This window comes from Ylistrum balloti, unplaced genomic scaffold, assembly GCF_031769215.1.
Source record: "Ylistrum balloti isolate Yb309-2 unplaced genomic scaffold, AGI_CSIRO_Ybal_v1 Utg370652, whole genome shotgun sequence".
Lineage (NCBI taxonomy): Eukaryota > Metazoa > Mollusca > Bivalvia > Pectinida > Pectinidae > Ylistrum > Ylistrum balloti.
The window spans coordinates 123,608-146,010 of NW_026782396.1; the positions used below are offsets into that span (position 1 = coordinate 123,608).

The 22,403-nt window shown below is 40.1% G+C and overlaps 1 protein-coding gene across 1 annotated transcript in view; it reads right to left on the reverse strand.

The window, feature by feature from the left end:
* Nucleotides 1-2,069: 2,069 nt before the first annotated feature.
* The window catches only part of LOC132557261 (neuropeptide SIFamide receptor-like), a 71,193-nt gene continuing 50,859 nt past the window's right edge, over nt 2,070-22,403 (reverse strand). The window contains exons 2-3 of the mRNA XM_060221750.1: nt 19,133-19,232; nt 2,070-2,811 (exon numbers count right to left, since the gene is read on the reverse strand). Of these exons, the coding sequence (XP_060077733.1) occupies nt 2,070-2,811; nt 19,133-19,232 (842 nt within the window). The remainder of the gene's footprint in view (nt 2,812-19,132; nt 19,233-22,403) is intronic.

The following is a 22,403-nucleotide window of genomic DNA, read 5'->3' on the forward strand; positions in this document are numbered from 1 at the left end:
CGTTTATTGTAGGTAATAGGAGGATTCCTAACAACCTTACACGTTTATTGTAATAGGAGGATTCCTAACAACCTTACACGTTTATTGTAATAGGAGGATTCCTAACAACCTTACACGTTTATTGTAATAGGATGATTCCTAACAACCTTACACGTTTATTGTAGGTAATAGGAGGATTCCTAACAACCTTACACGTTTATTGTAATAGGATGATTCCTAACAACCTTACACGTTTATTGTAAGTAATACTTGTTTAGGTTTACCGACCAGTAGCGTCTATAAGATTGAATGTTATGACATATAAGTAGTAATAGAAAAATGTAATAAAAGGTTGAAAAAATTTAGAATAGTCGTTGAATTTTAATAAGGAAACTTTTAGATACAAGTATTTTATATGAAGTGCAGTTTAATATATAATGATTTATACAAATTATAATAATGTACTGTCTATAGTAGGACCATCTGTGTCCCCTAATCATGTATGTTGAATCTATTGGTAGTGTATGAATCCGTTTCTTGATATTTAAACTGAAAGTTTTGTTGTTATGGAAAGAAAAACATGGACGGGGTGTTTAGTAGAGTTATAATTTTGTCACAGAATTTATTGTCTTGTATTATTGTTGTGTTCACATACATAACCTATAGTCCGACAATCGGCTGTGAATGTTGTTAAAAACACATGTGATGGAGACTTTAGCCAATTTGTGATGCAGACCCGACTGGTGTGCACTAAGGAGAGTGTATTAACTTTGAAAAAGAATGACAAGTTAAACAAAATTTAATTCGTGCCTATGGTAGAATATATATAGGATTTACGATGACAATATCAGTAAGCAACCTACAAAACAGCGATATCCTCAGTGTTAAAGCATGCAAAGCTGTCACAATATTCTGCGCAAAAAAGACTTTAACGATCATTTTCGACCACCCCAGTAAAAACAGCAATCTCGCAATAGTTTTGTTTGATATGAAAATAGGTCATCTTTCAGACATCAGTAATAGACTACGATAATATTCGAAGATTTACATACAGCAACAAACATATCTGATGTCTGACGTTTATACTGGTGCATTCCCTGCTGGGTAGCTGTATGGTGGAGAGTACTTCACTAGAGGGACGAAACAGATGTAGGTTGAAATTCCCTTCTGGGTTGCTTTATGGATGTTCACTAGAGGGATGAAACAGATGTAGGTTGAAATTCCCTGCTGGGTAGCTGTATGGATGTTCACTAGAGGGACGAAACAGATGTAGGTTGAAATTCCCTGCTGGGTAGCTGTATGGATGTTCACTAGAGGGATGATACAGATGTAGGTTGAAATTCCCTGCTGGGTAGCTGTATGGTGGAGAGTACTTCACTAGAGGGACGAAACAGATGTAGGTTGAAATTCCCTTCTGGGTTGCTTTATGGATGTTCACTAGAGGGATGAAACAGATGTAGGTTGAAATTCCCTGCTGGGTAGCTGTATGGATGTTCACTAGAGGGACGAAACAGATGTAGGTTGAAATTCCCTGCTGGGTAGCTGTATGGATGTTCACTAGAGGGACGAAACAGATGTAGGTTGAAATTCCCTGCTGGGTAGCTGTATGGATGTTCACTAGAGGGACGAAACAGATGTAGGTTGCACTTTCATTACTTGATTGACTCTACTGTATCTAACACTAAATATGTAATAAAAGGTGTTTTATTTACTTTTTGTATACTCTTTTTACCGAGTCACACTGTACTCGGGTATCACATACTGTACTTAGCTTTACATGAATCCAATCAAATGTCAACGTATATAGACAATGCACCTGTTATATCGAGAGTACTAGTTCGTTCGGAAAAGGACACGAGAAAGAATGAGTTCAGCTGAACGCTTTAACTAATTTCGGGACCCAGGGGACGATATTTTTTGTAAGATGAACACATAAGATAGTATCTGAAGTTGTTTAATTTTCCAATGAGATGAAGCCAGACGGAAGTACTGGAGTTAGAGTCATTATTGTCTTTCGGAACACAAGCACCGGAGTTAGAGTAATCATTTTCTTTCGGGACACAAGGAAGAATTATTCACGTAGAATACAATCAGACGAAAGTATCGGAGTTAGTATAACTTCTTTCGGGACTGGGACACAGGGACGAGTGAGTTGGATGAGACGGGCTGTGCTTATGATTGTGGTACTTCATTTTGAAGCTCGGCCTCGCGTAGTGTGATGAATTCCTGAACCGAAATCGGAAACATGTAATCACATCTTTAAATCCGTCTCTAAACTTCCGACTGAAGAAACAGTAAATAACCGGGTTCATAACACTGTTGAAAGAGCCTAACCACTGAGCGAATGGAATCACAATCTCGCTCATTATCTGTGTTTCATGATCTTCCACACCAAACAAAATCAGTTTGAGATTAACGGCGTAAAGTGGGAGCCAGGATACGGCAAAGATGATGACAACAACAGCTATCATTTTGACGACCTTTACTCTGGAGCGGTGGATGATGTAGGAACTCGAGTTCTTAGCACCCGGAGGTTGTCTGTTCCACACCCGTAGTGCAATCATCAAGTAGAACACACATATCAGGATGAGAGGGATGGCGTAACAACACAGGAACAAAGCGCCTATCACATAGGCTTTCTTTAATACAGGACTAGGCCATCTTTGTATACATATAGGTACCACTTGTAGGGAAGTTCTGAACTCCGACATGTCGTAAAACACAGCCCAGGGCACCATAATGGCTAGTGACACGATCCATATACACACGATGATGTACTTGCAGGTTTTTGATTCCAGTTTAAATTCTAGCGTTCTGCATATCGCTAGATATCTACAAAAAAGAAGAAAAACCAAACATTAACACAACACACAATGAAATTACAAGTTACAAAAATACGAAATTTCTAGTCAATCAAACTCGATAGAAATCGATTAGGTGACTTTATACAAAGTGTTTTACATCTCAACATACGTAAACTGTCGTCATTGTTATCAACTCTAATTAATGTCAATTTCCACGATCTACTGCTTAATGTTTTACAATTCCTGTTATATTTAAGAAACCAGTCTCTTTATTATGGGTCGATTTAAATGTTGTCTTGGCTAAGAGATATATTTAGCAAGATGTAGATGTTTAAGTTACACTCTATATAAGGAGAGAACTATAGTTGTGAGATCGATACTACAGAAACATCATTGGTATTATATCTCATACACTTCCTGAGCACAGCGGAATTATCGTCAATTCCTTGAAAAGCACTAGCCAATTAGCACGGGTATCGGATGTCTCAAGTGCATTGGAAACCATCTAATTGGTGTCGTTCGTTGGGTAGATGTTGGTGTTTTACTGTACAATAAGCTACCGTGTCTGTCAGGTAAACAGGATTTATCTATTACAACGCCATTCGTTGTTTTAGCTGCTAAATTTTGCATGAGTACATGTGTCGCTGGAGTTCGTTTCATTAAGGCAGCTAGTTCTGATAAACAACATTCCATTTTAATGAGAAGAATAAAGGAAAAGTGCAAAGATAACTCTTGGGGAATGATATCAAAACTGACACGAAGAAGTGTGATAAAGTTAACCTTTAGGGATTCAGATATCTAGTGGAAATCTTCACCAAAAATAAAAACATGACAACATATTCATCATCCAAACTCGGATTTTAAAAAAACTTGGGACAAGATATAAACAAATTAAGGTTTACACAGAGCCTCATGGAAATATATATAGAGTATAAGATGTTTCGAAAGTGTTTCATCGACGACACCCACTATGTCACTACATATATTGTGCTCTAAGTAATTTTACATTAAACAACTACGTAACCAACAGGTATACTGTTGGGTATTCGACATATCTAACTTTATAAAGAATATTTCCCAGTATAATATAACATTTCCACATAAGGTGATTATGACGACTGATAAATTTCCAATCATTTTATATAACTAGCATATCTCGTTACCCTGTGTTGGGAGTTTTGTCAGCTGCCGACATCTTGCACGATTATCGTATACCATCTACCATCACTGCCAGGACAAATATCCCGAACTTTCTACACCCAAACAGCATCGTCAATAACACAAAGAGCTTTCTACACCCAAACAACATCGTCAATACCACAAAGAGCTTTCTACACCCAAACAGCATCGTCAATAACACAAAGAGCTTTCTACACCCAAACAGCATCGTCAATAACACAAAGAGCTTTCTACACCCAAACAGCATCGTCAATATCACAAAAGCTTTCTACACCCAAACAACATCGTCAATACCACAAAGAGCTTTCTACACCCAATCAGCATCGTCAATAACACAAAGAGCTTTCTACACCCAAACAGCATCGTCAATACCACAAAGAGCTTTCTACACCCAAACAGCATCGTCAATAACACAAAGAGCTTTCTACACCCAAACAACATCGTCAATAATACAAAGAGCTTTCTACACCCAAACAGCATCGTCAATACCACAAAGAGCTTTCTACACCCAAACAACAACGTCAATACCACAAAGAGCTTTCTACACCCAAACAGCATCGTCAATAACACAAAGAGCTTTCTACACCCAAACAGCATCGTCAATAACACAAAGAGCTTTCTACACCCAAACAACATCGTCAATAACACAAAGAGCTTTCTACACCCAAACAACATCGTCAATAACACAAAGAGCTTTCTTCTGCTTCTTATATGTTGTCATATAAAGTGTATCCTTTGTTCATATCCTTTACTAGTTTTAAAGATAAATTAAAGATAAATCTTACACATAACCAATGTAAATCATTATATTTTACTTTTTATCAAACAAGCTGGTATGATAGAGGCTACGACAAACGTAACTCACTTCTTTCCTGGATACGATGGTATACATACGGGAAATATTAATGGGTGAGTTTGGCTGCAGCCATTTCTGTTAAAACTCTAGTCACGATAGCTGTATATTTAATAATGGTTTCGGTTGAAATAAAGAAAAAGCTAAAACTTGTGAAAAAAAAAAAGCTGTATATTTAATAATGGTTTCGGTTGAAATAAAGAAAAAGCTAAAACTTGTGAAAAAAAAAAATTCAATTGCAGCCGAGTATTACAATCTACTACGTATGTTATGTATAATCTAGTTTAGATTATTTAAAGCAAAAATAAAATTAGTAATCGTGAATCCCGTACAGTTTCACGATCGAATTTCACAAGGTAAACAACATGTAGTATATCATCCCCTGATCAAGTAATTGAATTCACTGGTGTAGTTACATTCATACCAAACAGCCCACAGAGATTCATAGGCCCAATAAGAAAGAACACAACAAGGCAATTTGATGATTTTGAAGCTGTTTTATATGTCAATTTCCACTATAAATCAACGGAAATCCTATTTACTTGCAAGTCTTATCTTTAAACGTGATTACACAGCGATATTAAATCTGAACGTGTACAAGCGTTCTGGGAGATTTCGGATACAGCTTTCAGTGGTGTTTCTATATCACTTACTAAACTGTCCGATATATCGTTGGTTGTGTGATTATACTTTGACATAAGTATCCAAACGACATTTTATTCTGAGATGTACACCTCACAGATCACCTCAGGGTTGGATAAGAAAACCAAACTCAAAGACAGATGGCAAGATGGATTTGTAACATGTATCTCCCACGAGTGGCAATCGATGCACGAACATACTTCAGAAAATCAACGCTTTCTTAAAAAACGCATTTTGGAAACAATTCAGATGGACAGTCATCATAACAATTTTTTCTATATTGTCTTTGTGCTCATTATGGCAGGCGTTGATACTGTCGATCTGTGTAAGAGCACCGCCGACATGACAAACATGAGAAACTCTACATGATCATATATGTTTTCACCTATTGTTTAAACAAAACTGTGGTAACTGACCATTTTTACATTTACGTGTCGTACAGAGTTACTTCCCTTGGTCTTTTTCAGAAAGCCCTCAGTCTATTGGACAATATCATGAATCCATAATGATATGTCAACAATGCCCTTAATTATTACCTTAAGTCAGTTGACACCTCGGATACAGAAAAGTAACTACATAAAACAATTATAACAATATACAAACACATGATTACAGACACAATACAGACGCGGAGAGAGAAAACTATTAGCTCAATTGATCTCTTAAAACGTAAACAGCTTTAATATAATTACACAATTTGAAAATTATTTTGTGTTTTTTACATTTAAAAAGTTTTATTAGTTTAAACATATTATTTTTTATAACTGTATTTTTCAAAAATATCTTTCTCAGGTCCGTGTAACAAGGTCATTTCAATAAAAAATTTAACTTATTTTCTGTATCATCTAAATCACAAGTGGTACGTACTCGTAAATTACTCGGTATATTTTGATATCGGCCCTTTTCTACTTTTAAATTATGAGATGAAAGTCTAATTTTTGTAATTTCATTCAAATATTCCCTTGTTATTGTTTTTTCCAGATAGCCTTGTAGCCGGGGTCATGATGAAGATGGGTATAAATATGTCCTTTTGACGAAGTTCTAATTTCTCTTTACAATTTTGTCTAAATATATCAAAAAGTCTTTATCTAATTACATTATACTGTGTGTCTACATCGTTATCTGTTTCCCAAATGTAGCCTTAACCTAGTCGATACAATTTTTTTTTGATGTCCAACTCCTATTTATCAGTCTTCTCCAACGTATCTTCATAGCATGATTTTAATATACAATTTTCAGACTTTTTTAATTTCATCAAATACTTAAATATTCTGAAATTTCTTAGCGACGTCAGTGAAAACCTACCCAGTTCTAAACAGACTATGCTATTACACGTATTTTTCCAAACTCCCAATAATCTTTTACAAAACATCAGGGGAATTTGTACAACCTCAGGTGCTTTATGAAAGCCCCACATTTCGGACCCATAACTTGGAATGTTATTAACTTACGTATTATCACGCCTTTTATTAAAGTTATTTTGAGTAAATTAATTTATCCAAATAAAAACTTTATATATTTTTATTTAAAGTAAAACTTTAATTTAGAAATAGAATTTTAAACTGTTCCATGTTACAAAACACTGTATTGTAAAAGAATGCGGAAAATACTTTAATTGTATAATTGTTAGGCTAGAATTAGTGGCTAGTCTATTTGTCAAGTTCTATTACAAAAGATGTCAGGTAAAGCTCAATTTAGAGGTCTTGGCAGAGATTTTGTTCTATACAAAATTCTAAGATGTTGTTACAGCAATTCACTTATAGCTATTCGGAACAGTATTCATTTCTACAATCAAAGAAATTGTCAAACCAGTTTATATGGTTACTTGTTGACACCACCGTGTGTTACAATAGGCGTTAATTGAGCTCGGTATTATTGTAGACTTTACGCTTACGTTGGATTTACGTAGAGCAAATTATGACATGTATAGGACGCTTGTCATGCGCAGTTAGACTTAACGTTAATACCTGAGAAAAATATAACTTTTGATTGGATAGGTAATCAAGAATCGAAATTTGATTGGCTAATCTAACTTCTCACCATTTTGGGGTATACTAGTGTTTCCAAAGTTGAGCTGTGTCACTTTGGGCGCAGCATTTGATGAATAAAGATTGATATTTGGAAACTCAAAGAAGCCTTCTGGTATACTTCAGGTTACAGAACCCAGCAGAAACCCTCATAACAGTATCAAAGACCGATAATTGGGCTTCTATATCAAAACATTTTTCACAACACAGGTCTGCAAATAAAGCTTTTCGTCCTTGCTCTGTAATTTTTGTTTGAGTTTTTCCAAAGGTCCCATTGTAATTAAGTAACGTGCCCAAATAATTTGATTCATTTGCAATTTATAATTGACAACCATCATAGTTCCAGGTCTCATTATTTTGTCAAAATGCCACCATTTCGAAAAACCAGAATTTTTGTTTTAATTGTGTTGACAGTTTCGTAAGTCGCGTATCTAAGTCATCTCTGGCAAACGTCCGGAGACTGATCATACAGAGACGATGTTCAATGCGTGCCTGTTGGGTGTTGGGCGTTGTCACCATGCAGAGTAGAAGAGCTCCTGAGACGATTTTCCCCGCGCGGTGATGAGGAGTCTGGACTGCCTGGTTGTAAGACATAGAGGTCTCTTGCTGGTCCTGTTGCTATTCCGTTTCCGTTCCTGGATAGTACCGTTCACCGTTGATGAAAAGTCTATCACGAACAAACATCACCTGGTGACCAAATGCTTTAAAACGTTTCATCACACAGTAGAGGTTAGGCTCCTCGACTGCATCCGAGAATTGCTCACGCATTTCAAATTCTTGGAGCATGTAGCCCTCTACTTCATCAGTTGCCTGTCACTATTGAAAATTAATCTGGCTACGATCGGCGGAATCTTTCCCTTCACAAATCGCTTGAACCTATGTACATTGCCAAATGACATGTCTCTTTCAATACCAAGTTCTCGCCAAATGAAATCTTTAAGTAAGACATTTGCTTTCCGTAGACTATAGGTGATTTCAGGCAATTGTAAAGATACTGAAATAGTACCGGACTGATAGTAAAACGATAATGATCTGGACATTGCTTCTCCGAAAATTTGTTTACAAAACGATGATGATGATTCTTATTGAGATTTTATAATCAGTATCACTGTGTAGTTGTATCACTGTGTAGTTGTATCACCGTGTAGTTGTATCACCGTGTAGTTGTATCACTGTGTAGTTGTATCACTGTGTAGTTGTATTACCGTGTATTTGTATCACTGTGTATCACTGTGTATCACTGTGTAGTTGTATCACCGTGTAGTTGTATCACCGTGTAGTTGTATCACTGTGTAGTTGTATCACTGTGTAGTTGTATTACCGTGTATTTGTATCACTGTGTATCACTGTGTATCACTGTGTAGTTGTATCACCGTGTAGTTGTATCACCGTGTAGTTGTATCACTGTGTAGTTGTATCACTGTGTAGTTGTATTACCGTGTATTTGTATCACTGTGTAGTTGTATCACCGTGTATTACCGTGTAGTTGTATCACTGTGTAGTTGTATTACCGTGTAGTTGTATCACATTGTAGTTGTATCACCGTGTAGTTGTATTACTGTGTAGTTGTATCACTGTGTATCACTGTGTAGTTGTATCACCGTGTAGTTGTATCACCGTGTAGTTGTATTACCGTGTTGTTGTATCACTGTGTAGTTGTATTACCGTGTAGTTGTATCACTGTGTACTTGTATCACTGTGTAGTTGTATCACTGTGTAGTTGTATCACAGTGTATTACCGTGTAGTTGTATCACCGTGTAGTTGTATCACCGTGTAGTTCTATCACTGTGTAGTTGTATCACTGTGTAGTTGTATCACCGTGTAGTTGTATCACTGTGTAGTTGTATCACTGTGTAGTTGTATCACTGTGTATTTGTATCACTGTGTAGTTGTATCACCGTGTATTACCGTGTAGTTGTATCACCGTGTAGTTGTATCACTGTGTAGTTGTATCACTGTGTAGTTGTATCACCGTGTAGTTGTATCACCGTGTAGTTGTATCACCGTGTAGTTGTATCACTGTGTAGTTGTATCACTGTGTAGTTGTATCACCGTGTATTACCGTGTAGTTGTATTACCGTGTAGTTGTATCACCGTGTAGTTGTATCACTGTGTAGTTGTATCACTGTGTATCACTGTGTAGTTGTATCACCGTGTAGTTGTATCACTGTGTAGTTGTATCACTGTGTAGTTGTATCACTGTGTAGTTGTATCACTGTGTAGTTGTATCACCGTGTATTACCGTGTAGTTGTATCACCGTGTAGTTGTATCACTGTGTAGTTGTATCACCGTGTAGTTGTATCACTGTGTAGTTGTATCACCGTGTAGTTGTATCACCGTGTAGTTGTATCACTGTGTAGTTGTATCACTGTGTAGTTGTATCACCGTGTAGTTGTATCACCGTGTAGTTGTATCACTGTGTATCACTGTGTAGTTTGTCACTGTGTAGTTGTATCACTGTGTTGTTGTATCACCGTGTAGTTGTATCACTGTGTAGTTGTATCACTGTGTATCACTGTGTAGTTTGTCACTGTGTTGTTGTATCACCGTGTAGTTGTATCACTGTGTAGTTGTATCACCGTGTAGTTGTATCATCGTGTAGTTGTATCACTGTGTAGTTGTATCACTGTGTAGTTGTATCACTGTGTATCACTGTGTTGTTGTATCACTGTGTAGTTGTATCACTGTGTAGTTGTATCACTGTGTAGTTGTATCACTGTGTATCACTGTGTAGTTTGTCACTGTGTAGTTGTATCACTGTGTTGTTGTATCACCGTGTAGTTGTATCACTGTGTAGTTGCATCACTGCGTAGCTGTATCACCGTGTATCACCGTGTAGTTGTATCACTGTGTAGTTGTATCACCGTGTATCACCGTGTAGTTGTATCACTGTGTAGTTGTATCACTGCGTAGTTGTATCACCGTGTAGTTGTATCACTGTGTAGTTGTATCTCTGTGTAGTTGTATCACTGTGTAGTTGTATCACCGTGTATCACCGTGTAGTTGTATCACTGCGTAGTTGTATCACCGTGTAGTTGTATCACTGTGTAGTTGTATCACCGTGTAGTTGTATCACCGTGTAGTTGTATCACTGTGTAGTTGTATCACTGTGTAGTTGTATCACCGTGTATTACCGTGTCGTTGTATCACCGTGTAGTTGTATCACTGTGTAGTTGTATCACCGTGTAGTTGTATCACCGTGTAGTTGTATCACCGTGTAGTTGTATCACTGTGTAGTTGTATCACCGTGTAGTTGTATCACCGTGTAGTTGTATCACTGTGTAGTTTGTCACTGAGTGGTTGTATCACTGTGTTGTTGTATCACCGTGTAGTTGTATCACTGTGTAGTTGTATCACTGTGTATCACTGTGTAGTTTGTCACTGTGTAGTTGTATCACTGTGTTGTTGTATCACCGTGTAGTTGTATCACCGTGTAGTTGTATCACTGTGTAGTTTGTCACTGTGTAGTTGTATCACTGTGTTGTTGTATCACCGTGTAGTTGTATCACTGTGTAGTTGTATCACTGTGTATCACTGTGTAGTTTGTCACTGTGTAGTTGTATCACTGTGTTGTTGTATCACCGTGTAGTTGTATCACTGTGTAGTTGTATCACTGTGTAGTTGTATCACTGTGTATCACTGTGTAGTTTGTCACTGTGTAGTTGTATCACTGTGTAGTTGTATCACTGTGTAGTTGTATCACTGTGTATCACTGTGTAGTTGTATCACCGTGTAGTTGTATCACCGTGTAGTTGTATCACCGTGTAGTTGTATCACTGTGTAGTTGTATCACTGTGTAGTTGTATCACCGTGTATTACCGTGTAGTTGTATTACCGTGTAGTTGTATCACCGTGTAGTTGTATCACTGTGTAGTTGTATCACTGTGTATCACTGTGTAGTTGTATCACCGTGTAGTTGTATCACCGTGTAGTTGTATCACTGTGTAGTTGTATCACTGTGTAGTTGTATCACTGTGTAGTTGTATCACTGTGTAGTTGTATCACCGTGTATTACCGTGTAGTTGTATCACCGTGTAGTTGTATCACTGTGTAGTTGTATCACCGTGTAGTTGTATCACTGTGTAGTTGTATCACCGTGTAGTTGTATCACCGTGTAGTTGTATCACTGTGTAGTTGTATCACTGTGTAGTTGTATCACCGTGTAGTTGTATCACCGTGTAGTTGTATCACTGTGTATCACTGTGTAGTTTGTCACTGTGTAGTTGTATCACTGTGTTGTTGTATCACCGTGTAGTTGTATCACTGTGTAGTTGTATCACTGTGTATCACTGTGTAGTTTGTCACTGTGTTGTTGTATCACCGTGTAGTTGTATCACTGTGTAGTTGTATCACCGTGTAGTTGTATCATCGTGTAGTTGTATCACTGTGTAGTTGTATCACTGTGTAGTTGTATCACTGTGTATCACTGTGTTGTTGTATCACTGTGTAGTTGTATCACTGTGTAGTTGTATCACTGTGTAGTTGTATCACTGTGTATCACTGTGTAGTTTGTCACTGTGTAGTTGTATCACTGTGTTGTTGTATCACCGTGTAGTTGTATCACTGTGTAGTTGCATCACTGTGTAGTTGTATCACCGTGTATCACCGTGTAGTTGTCTCACTGTGTAGTTGTATCACCGTGTAGTTGTATCACCGTGTAGTTGTATCACCGTGTAGTTGTATCACTGTGTAGTTGTATCTCTGTGTAGTTGTATCACTGTGTAGTTGTATCACCGTGTATCACCGTGTAGTTGTATCACTGCGTAGTTGTATCACTGTGTAGTTGTATCACTGTGTAGTTGTATCACTGTGTACTTGTATCACTGTGTAGTTGTATCACCGTGTAGTTGTATCACCGTGTAGTTGTATCACTGTGTAGTTGTATCACTGTGTAGTTGTATCACCGTGTAGTTGTATCACCGTGTAGTTGTATCACTGTGTAGTTGTATCACTGTGTAGTTGTATCACCGTGTAGTTGTATCACCGTGTAGTTGTATCACTGTGTAGTTTGTCACTGAGTGGTTGTATCACTGTGTTGTTGTATCACCGTGTAGTTGTATCACTGTGTAGTTGTATCACTGTGTAGTTGTATCACTGTGTAGTTGTATCACTGTGTTGTTGTATCACCGTGTAGTTGTATCACCGTGTAGTTGTATCACTGTGTAGTTTGTCACTGTGTAGTTGTATCACTGTGTTGTTGTATCACCGTGTAGTTGTATCACTGTGTAGTTGTATCACTGTGTATCACTGTGTAGTTTGTCACTGTGTAGTTGTATCACTGTGTTGTTGTATCACCGTGTAGTTGTATCACTGTGTAGTTGTATCACTGTGTAGTTGTATCACTGTGTATCACTGTGTAGTTTGTCACTGTGTAGTTGTATCACTGTGTAGTTGTATCACTGTGTAGTTGTATCACTGTGTATCACTGTGTTGTTGTATCACTGTGTAGTTGTATCACTGTGTAGTTGTATCACTGTGTAGTTGTATCACTGTGTATCACTGTGTAGTTTGTCACTGTGTAGTGTATCACTGTGTTGTTGTATCACCGTGTAGTTGTATCACTGTGTAGTTGCATCACTGTAGTAGCTGTATCACCGTGTATCACCGTGTAGTTGTATCACTGTGTGTATCACCGTGTATCACCGTGTAGTTGTATCACTGTGTAGTTGTATCACTGTGTAGTTGTATCACTGTGTAGTTGTATCACTGTGTAGTTGTATCACCGTGTATCACCGTGTAGTTGTATCACTGCGTAGTTGTATCACCGTGTAGTTGTATCACTGTGTAGTTGTATCACTGTGTAGTTGTATCACTGTGTACTTGTATCACTGTGTAGTTGTATCACCGTGTAGTTGTATCACCGTGTAGTTGTATCACTGTGTAGTTGTATCACTGTGTAGTTGTATCACCGTGTAGTTGTATCACCGTGTAGTTGTATCACCGTGTAGTTGTATCACCGTGTAGTTGTATCACTGTGTAGTTGTATCACCGTGTAGTTGTATCACCGTGTAGTTGTATCACTGTGTAGTTTGTCACTGAGTGGTTGTATCACTGTGTTGTTGTATCACCGTGTAGTTGTATCACCGTGTAGTTGTATCACTGTGTAGTTTGTCACTGTGTAGTTGTATCACTGTGTTGTTGTATCACCGTGTAGTTGTATCACTGTGTAGTTTTTGTTTCTCTGTGTATCACTGTGTTGTTGTATCACCGTGTAGTTGTATCACTGTGTAGTTGTATCACTGTGTAGTTGTATCACTGTGTATCACTGTGTAGTTTGTCACTGTGTAGTTGTATCACTGTGTAGTTGTATCACTGTGTAGTTGTATCACTGTGTATCACTGTGTAGTTGTATCACTGTGTTGTTGTATCACCGTGTAGTTGTATCACTGTGTAGTTGTATCACCGTGTAGTTGTATCACTGTGTATCACTGTGTAGTTGTATCACTGCGTAGTTGTATCACCGTGTAGTTGTATCACTGTGTAGTTGTATCTCTGTGTAGTTGTATCACTGTGTAGTTGTATCACCGTGTATCACCGTGTAGTTGTATCACTGCGTAGTTGTATCACCGTGTAGTTGTATCACTGTGTAGTTGTATCACTGTGTAGTTGTATCACTGTGTAGTTGTATCACCGTGTAGTTGTATCACTGTGTACTTGTATCACTGTGTAGTTGTATTACCGTGTAGTTGTATCACCGTGTAGTTGTATCACTGTGTAGTTGCATCACCGTGTAGTTGTATCACCGTGTAGTTGTATCTCTGTGTAGTTGTATCACTGTGTAGTTGTATCACCGTGTATCACCGTGTAGTTGTATCACTGTGTAGTTGTATCTCTGTGTAGTTGTATCACTGTGTAGTTGTATCACCGTGTATCACCGTGTAGTTGTATCACTGTGTAGTTGTATCACTGCGTAGTTGTATCACTGGAAGTTTCATTTTCTTTTTTGAGACTGGAACCAACTTCTGGGTTACAATGTTAAAGTACACGCGACAGCTGAAGCGGCATCCAGACGTCGAGCTTTGTAACACCAGAACGGTCATTTGTTTCACTTTGATCTGCTTCGTGATTGACGATCACGCCGCCTGGTGGACATAAATAACGGGTCTCTAATATGTCAGATTTCATGTTTACAATAATATAACACCCACGTACTATTTGTCGTTTGTGAGAAAGTCATAAAATTGATCAACTCAAAGGCTGCAGACAGTGGAATTGTTATACTCATTTTGCCTAATGAAGTCGTCAAGTCCGAATACTTTCTTTATATAAAAGTGTGATACTTAAATCATTAAATAAATAATTAGAACTTGTTGTTTGGTGAAGCATGCTATCATCAGTATGTGTACGCTGTGTTTATAGTCGTTATCGGTATGTTAGCAGTAATAACTGTTGCTAAATAAGGTAGTTGGATTGTACAGAATTCTTGACCAAATTCATGTGCTTCTCATACTCTACATGTCACTGACATGAGGTGGTCGAATAGCCCTGGTGGGATGTTTAAACATTCACAATCACATTCACAATTGTCAAGTACCAGGCATGTCAGCAAAACAATGGTTTCTAAATCTATTCCACAGCTAAAACATAATCACATGTAAATACATCAGATGATATAGATCGCTTGATTTCGTTTGATTGGCAGACAAAACACAGGATATGACAGTCAGGAGGTCCGGGGTGAAAGTTACTACAATGTTTGTTAACTGCATGATAGCTAAATATGGACTTTGTTCTGCAGCGTTGTGATAAAGACTACTGCTCCCGACGTACGTACAAAAGAAATCACAACCTTGCTCATGTTATATAATCTGTATCGACAGGAAATTGAAACAAGACAATAACATTGTGTCAACACAATCCAAACCCAATAAATAAGATAGATATTAAGGCCTCAAACCTTGGTGTGAGAGAGGTCCTCATATCTTCTATGATACAATGTATCTATAAGTTGGAACACCGGGAACTGTTATATCCCGAAATCCCATACTAGACCGGCAAAATAACCTCCTCTTTATGTTTGACAGATATCGATATCTTCAATAAATAATTTAAAAAAGCTTTACTTTCCTACTACCACACTATAAAAGTCAGATTTAAGAGAAAGTTGTGTGTACCATCTACTCGCAGTATCTTACCTGTCCATGGCGATAGCCACGAGGGTATTCACGGGCGCGCTAACAGAAACACCTTGTAGGTAGGTGTCCATCCCATCCGCAGTATCTTACCTGTCCACGGTGATAGCCACGAGGGTGTTCACGGACGCGCTAACAGAGACACCTTGTAGGTAGGGTGTCCATCCCATCCGCAGTATCTTACCTGTCCACGGCGATAGCCACGAGGGTATTCACGGACGCGCTAACAGAGACACCTTGTAGGTAGGGTGTCCATCCCATCCGCAGTATCTTACCTGTCCACGGCGATAGCCACGAGGGTATTCACGGACGCGCTAACAGAGACACCTTGTAGGTAGGGTGTCCATGCCATCCGCAGTATCTTACCTGTCCACGGCGATAGCCACGAGGGTATTCACGGGCGCGCTAACAGAGACACCTTGTAGGTAGGGTGTCCATCCCATCCGCAGTATCTTACCTGTCCACGGCGATAGCCACGAGGGTATTCACGGACGCGCTAACAGAGACACCTTGTAGGTAGGGTGTCCATCCCATCCGCAATATCTTACCTGTCCACGGCGATAGCCACGAGGGTGTTCACGGACGCGCTAACAGAGACACCTTGTAGGTAGGGTGTCCATCCCATCCGCAGTATCTTACATGTCCACGGCGATAGCCACGAGGGTATTCACGGACGCGCTAACAGAGACACCTTGTAGGTAGGGTGTCCATCCCATCCGCAGTATCTTACCTGTCCACGGCGATAGCCACGAGGGTATTCACGGACGCGCTAACAGAGACACCTTGTAGGTAGTGTGTCCATGCCATCCGCAGTATCTTACCTGTCCACGGCGATAGCCACGAGGGTATTCACGGACGCGCTAACAGAGACACCTTGTAGGTAGGGTGTCCATCCCATCCGCAGTATCTTACCTGTCCACGGCGATAGCCACGAGGGTATTCACGGACGCGCTAACAGAGACACCTTGTAGGTAGGGTGTCCATCCCATCCGCAGTATCTTACCTGTCCACGGCGATAGCCACGAGGGTATTCACGGACGCGCTAACAGAGACACCTTGTAGGTAGGGTGTCCATCCCATCCGCAGTATCTTACCTGTCCACGGCGATAGCCACGAGGGTATTCACGGACGCGCTAACAGAGACACCTTTTAGGTAGGGTGTCCATCCCATCCGCAGTATTTTACCTGTCCACGGCGATAGCCACGAGGGTATTCACGGACGCGCTAACAGAAACACCTTGTAGGTAGGGTTTCCATCCCATCCGCAGTATCTTACCTGTCTAAACTATTTCCCATAAAACACTTTATCAAATAAAAACACAAATGCCAGGTATGCATTTAGCCTGCTGAACAGCTAGAAAGCCGGCGTTTATTAATATTTGACACATATTTTGTTTTATTGTATTATTCATATAAAATTACTTGAAATACATACTCCGAAATATTTTGATCATATCTACTAATAACTCTTGTTTCTAAACTTCCATTTCCATACAATACAGCCCAGGGTTAAAAACCAGAGATAAACTCTATGAGCTAAATGCTCTGGAAAACCTTCTGGCTCACTACCTACACTCGACAACTTTGTCATGTCCGAGTTACCTCCCATAGATAAAAAATTCTATTTTTACTAAATCTAAATTCTGACATTAAAAAATAAAAAACAGCCTGTACGATATGCTGTCCAAGGCTAGAATGACCCCACCTATACAATACACCTGTATACCTGACTCAGTACAACGAAAACCACGTGCAAAATGCCTTACTCGCCTATTTGGCCTAATGCATATTCATCAGCCTACGCCTATACTATATATGGCAATAAAAACTTACAGACAATATTTTTCTGCTATACTAACGAAACGCAGAAAAAGTTACGTCCACGGCGATAGCCACGAGGGTATTCACAGACGCGCTAACAGAGACACCTTGTAGGTAGGGTGTCCATCTCCTCCGCAGTATCTTACCCGTCCACGGCGATAGCCATGAGGGTGTTCACGGACGCGCTAACAGAAACACCATGTAGGTAGAGTGTCCATCCCATCCGCAGTATCTTACCTGTCCACGGCGATAGCCACGAGGGTATTCAAGGACGCGCTAACAGAGACACCTTGTAGGTAGGGTGTCCATCCCATCCGCAATATCTTACCTGTCCACGGCGATAGCCACGAGGGTATTCACGGACGCGCTCAAAGAGACACCTTGTAGGTAGGGTGTCCATCCCATCCGCAGTATCTTACCTGTCCACGGCGATAGCCACGAGGGTTTTCACGGACGCGCTAACAGAGACACCTTGTTGGTAGAGTGTCCATGCCATCCGCAGTATCTTACCTGTCCACGGCGATAGCCACGAGGGTATTCACGGACGCGCTAACAGAGACACCTTGTAGGTAGGGTGTCCATCCCATCCGCAGTATCTTACCTGTCCACGGCGATAGCCACGAGGGTATTCACGGACGCGCTAACAGAGACACCTTGTAGGTAGGGTGTCCATCCCATCCGCAGTATTTTACCTGTCCACGGCGATAGCCACGAGGGTATTCACGGACGCGCTAACAGAAACACCTTGTAGGTAGGGTTTCCATCCCATCCGCAGTATCTTACCTGTCCACGGCGATAGCCACGAGGGTATTCACAGACGCGCTAACAGAGACACCTTGTAGGTAGGGTGTCCATCTCCTCCGCAGTATCTTACCCGTCCACGGCGATAGCCATGAGGGTATTCACGGACGCGCTAACAGAAACACCATGTAGGTAGAGTGTCCATCCCATCCGCCGTATCTTACCTGTCCACGGCGATAGCCACGAGGGTATTCACGGACGAGCTAACAGAGACACCTTGTAGGTAGGGTGTCCATCCCATCCGCAGTATCTTACCTGTCCACGGCGATAGCCACGAGGGTATTCACGGACGCGCTAACAGAGACACCTTTTAGGTAGGGTGTCCATCCCATCCGCAGTATCTTACCTGTCCACGGCGATAGCCACGAGGGTATTCACGGACGCGCTAACAGAGACACCTTGTAGGTAGGGTGTCCATCCCATCCGCAGTATCTTACCTGTCAACGGCGATAGCCACGAGGGTATTCACGGACGCGCTAACAGAAACACCTTGTAGGTAGGGTGTCCATCCCATCCGCAGTATCTTACCTGTCCACGGCGATAGCCACGAGGGTATTCACGGACGCGCTAACAGAGACACCTTGTAGGTAGGGTGTCCATCCCATCCGCAGTATTTTACCTGTCCACGGCGATAGCCACGAGGGTATTCACGGACGCGCTAACAGAGACACCTTGTAGGTAGGGTGTCCATCCCATCCGCAGTATCTTACCTGTCCACGGCGATAGCCACGAGGGTATTCACAGACGTGCTAACAGAGACACCTTGTAGGTAGGGTGTCCATCTCCTCCGCAGTATCTTACCTGTCCACGGCGATAGCCATGAGGTTGTTCACGGACGCGCTAACAGAAACACCTTGTAGGTAGGGTGTCCATCCCATCCGCAGTATCTTACCTGTCCACCGCGATAGCCACGAGGGTGTTCACGGACGCGCTAACAGAGACACCTTGTAGGTAGGGTGTCACTCGACAGGTGAATTCTCCAAACTGCCAGCCTGCAACAATCCAAAAGGAAAACATGTTCATACCAAACGACATTGTACCCAGTAGTTAAGGCAACTAAACACATATCACATTCTCAACAGTTTACGACAAAATACATCACTTTCTCATTTTGTCAATCACTGTACAAATGTAAATAGTTAGTTACCTCTGTTTGTTTCTGGGCTACAAAACATATTTATAAAAAAGACTAGCATGTTGTTATCGCAATGGTCACGTGACCATCGTTTTAAAATCGCAATAGTAATTTTACTATTGTCATACTACCGTGATAGTTCTTTTGGTCTCAATAGTCACATGACTATCGTTAGAACATCGCAATAGTAATTTTACTGTTGTCATACTATCGTGATAACTCTTTTGGTCTCAATAGTCACATGACTATCGTTAGAACATCGCAATAGTAATTTTACTGTTGTCATACTATCGTGACAGCTCTTTTGGCCTCCATAGTCACTGCTAACTAGTCGTAGTAATACATCTACAGTACAATGGAGAATATTCAAGCGGTTCGGTAAGTAAAGCTGGGAAGATTGTTCTAATTTGTGTTCCAAGTGTTGCACGTGCCGTGACTTCAAAGTAGCATCCATATCAGGTACAAAGGGTTGTGGGTCCTAGACGCCGTACCGTACTGCTCGGTTAGGTTATTATCCTAAAATTTCAGTTCTTTATCTTCACCATAATTACAGAGGACATCATAAATGTAAAAGTGAAAGCGGTCGTTGACACAGGACCATATAATTTCCAAGATCAGTCTTCTGATTTTTAGCAAGTTTAGTCATTTTGATACTTCGGAGGCGCAGTTTTTCAGGATACAACAGAGCTTTTTTTGCGTTGACCAGCGAGGATCAGTTACATTCAACGCAAATTTCCGCGCCAATTTATGTAAGCTGAACACGTGTCCATGACACTGCTAGAAATAAAACAGCTGAATGTATCGGGTTAACTGACGATCGACAAAAATTTATAATACTGGCCGACATGTAAGAGAGCGGTTTGAAGGCAGTGAACGACTATGTAGCCCATCCTATTACATCGCATGCCGATGACGAGCGGGAAACGGACACAGCCAGAGTTAACCGGAAAGCGGAAGAATTCAAACTCTAAACTGCAAAGGGTAGAGGTCATTACGTGCCGTACAGTGGCAAGTGTCAAAAATCTATCACATTAGCAGGAACCGACATCGTTACCAGATATCTATAAAGAATTTCTCAACGCGGCGCCAGCAGACCGGGAAACTGTTTCCCTTCTTGGAAAGTTGGTGGCAAAGGTTGCTGGTGGTAATAAAATAAGTAAACTTTTTATTTCCATGCATGTGCAGTAGGGTAAGAGAAACAGGCCAGCAGGGGTCGGTAAGTCGAGCTAGTCATTGACGAGCGAGTCAAAGCGGCCATATACGTCTGGCACAGGAAGTCGTCAGAGTGAAGCTGTTCAAAGGTTACGGCTCTAACACATGGTATCAAACGATGCAGGTAGATAAAAGTATTGGGAAGTTTTATGGTTGTCATAGTGATCTCATTGAGAAATCTTCTATTTCTTTTTGTGACATGAAGCTGTACGTGTTTGATGCTCGTTATTTGCCTGTTGTTTCCGTTGTTGTTTACCTTATTCTCATTAATGAGAACAATAATATATGTTGTTGGTCCAATTCGCGTGTTTAGTGCAGTGATACTGAAGCTGTCGATTTATTTCCTGTATAGTGGTGTGATATTAACAACTAGTTGGAACCGCTCCCTTGGTTAATCTGCAAAGGTAATCTTAAAAATACAAAATAAATAGACACGCGGAACTTATTCGTTACGATTTGGATGTCCGCGCCATTTTGGTCTTTTCAATGCCCGATGGTTTTGATAGATTGATCGTCGTGTTTTATCGAAAAGAAATATTACTTTGAAATGAAGCGGAAATGACGTCAGTTGTGTTCTGCCGTTTGACATGTTGGCCTTACGATTAGATGTCAAGCTCGATTTTTGTTTAGAGTTTTCTGTTTCTCTAACAGGCTGCACGCATGTGTAGACGAGACAGCCAAGATTTCCGGATTAACTGAGGATATGTCACTCCACAAGTATACCGTGGGATTATACAGCGCACTTGCAACACTACTACACTCTGTATCTGTAAATATATCTTGGAGCTTCAGACGGTGGTAGCGTGTTATCATGTCACACGGATTTTCTGCGTCTCAAATGTCCAAGGTTACAGCCAAGAAGACCGACAAAAGACAGAGTTATCAATGAGACTTTCATAAGTCTGATAAGAGTCTAAAGATTTGTTAATTATCAGGGATTTGACTATAACTTTGCTTGTTTTTACGTTGTCTTTGTCACTTTACAACGAGCTAATTAACTTGCATTGTTCCGATACCAAATATTTTGGATGTTTTTTTTACGAACATAGTGCATAGAAGTACAATGAATCAGTACAGCTTTGGTAGTGAAATAAGTAACACGGCAACGTGTCCATACGATTTGTTGACACGGTATATTCGAGCTGCTAATATTTTATATACAGTCAGAAGATTTTTGTTTAAACCAGTATATGGGTCAGACATAGTTTGTAAGCAGATTCATAAAAAGATAAACCTGTAAGTTACATAGGTGCAAAAGAGCAGTTTTAAAACGGCTAAATTTGGTTTCAGATGACAAGAATTACAGTTTACATTCGTACAGAGAAGGAGGGGCAATTATGGGAGCCAAAAACGGCGTGGATGGTCGCTGCTTACAACGTTACAGTCGACGGCGTAGCAAGTCGAGCAAAGATAGTTACGTGGCAGATACCATCAAGAAGCGGTCAATACTTATAAAATAATTAATATGCTTCTCTCACAATTTCCCTTTCTTTGTTAGTCCAATACAGTGCGGTCTACTCGGCAAATGCTTTGCGTATTTTTGCTGGCATTTCAGTATAGAGGAGTATTCCCGTAGTTCGTTTAGTAAAACGGGCTATAATTTGTCTCGTTCTGTGCTGAGTTGAAGGTAATACACGTGCAGTGTCGTCATAGTAACTGACTTGTATTAGGTACGTAGATGTGTGTTTCATACCTAGTCGCCGTACCGTATTGCTCGGTTGGGTAATTTTCTTACAATTTCAGTTCTTGTTGATTTGATATAAAATTTCAGTTCTTGTTGATTTGATATAAAATTTCAGTTCTTGTTGATATAAAA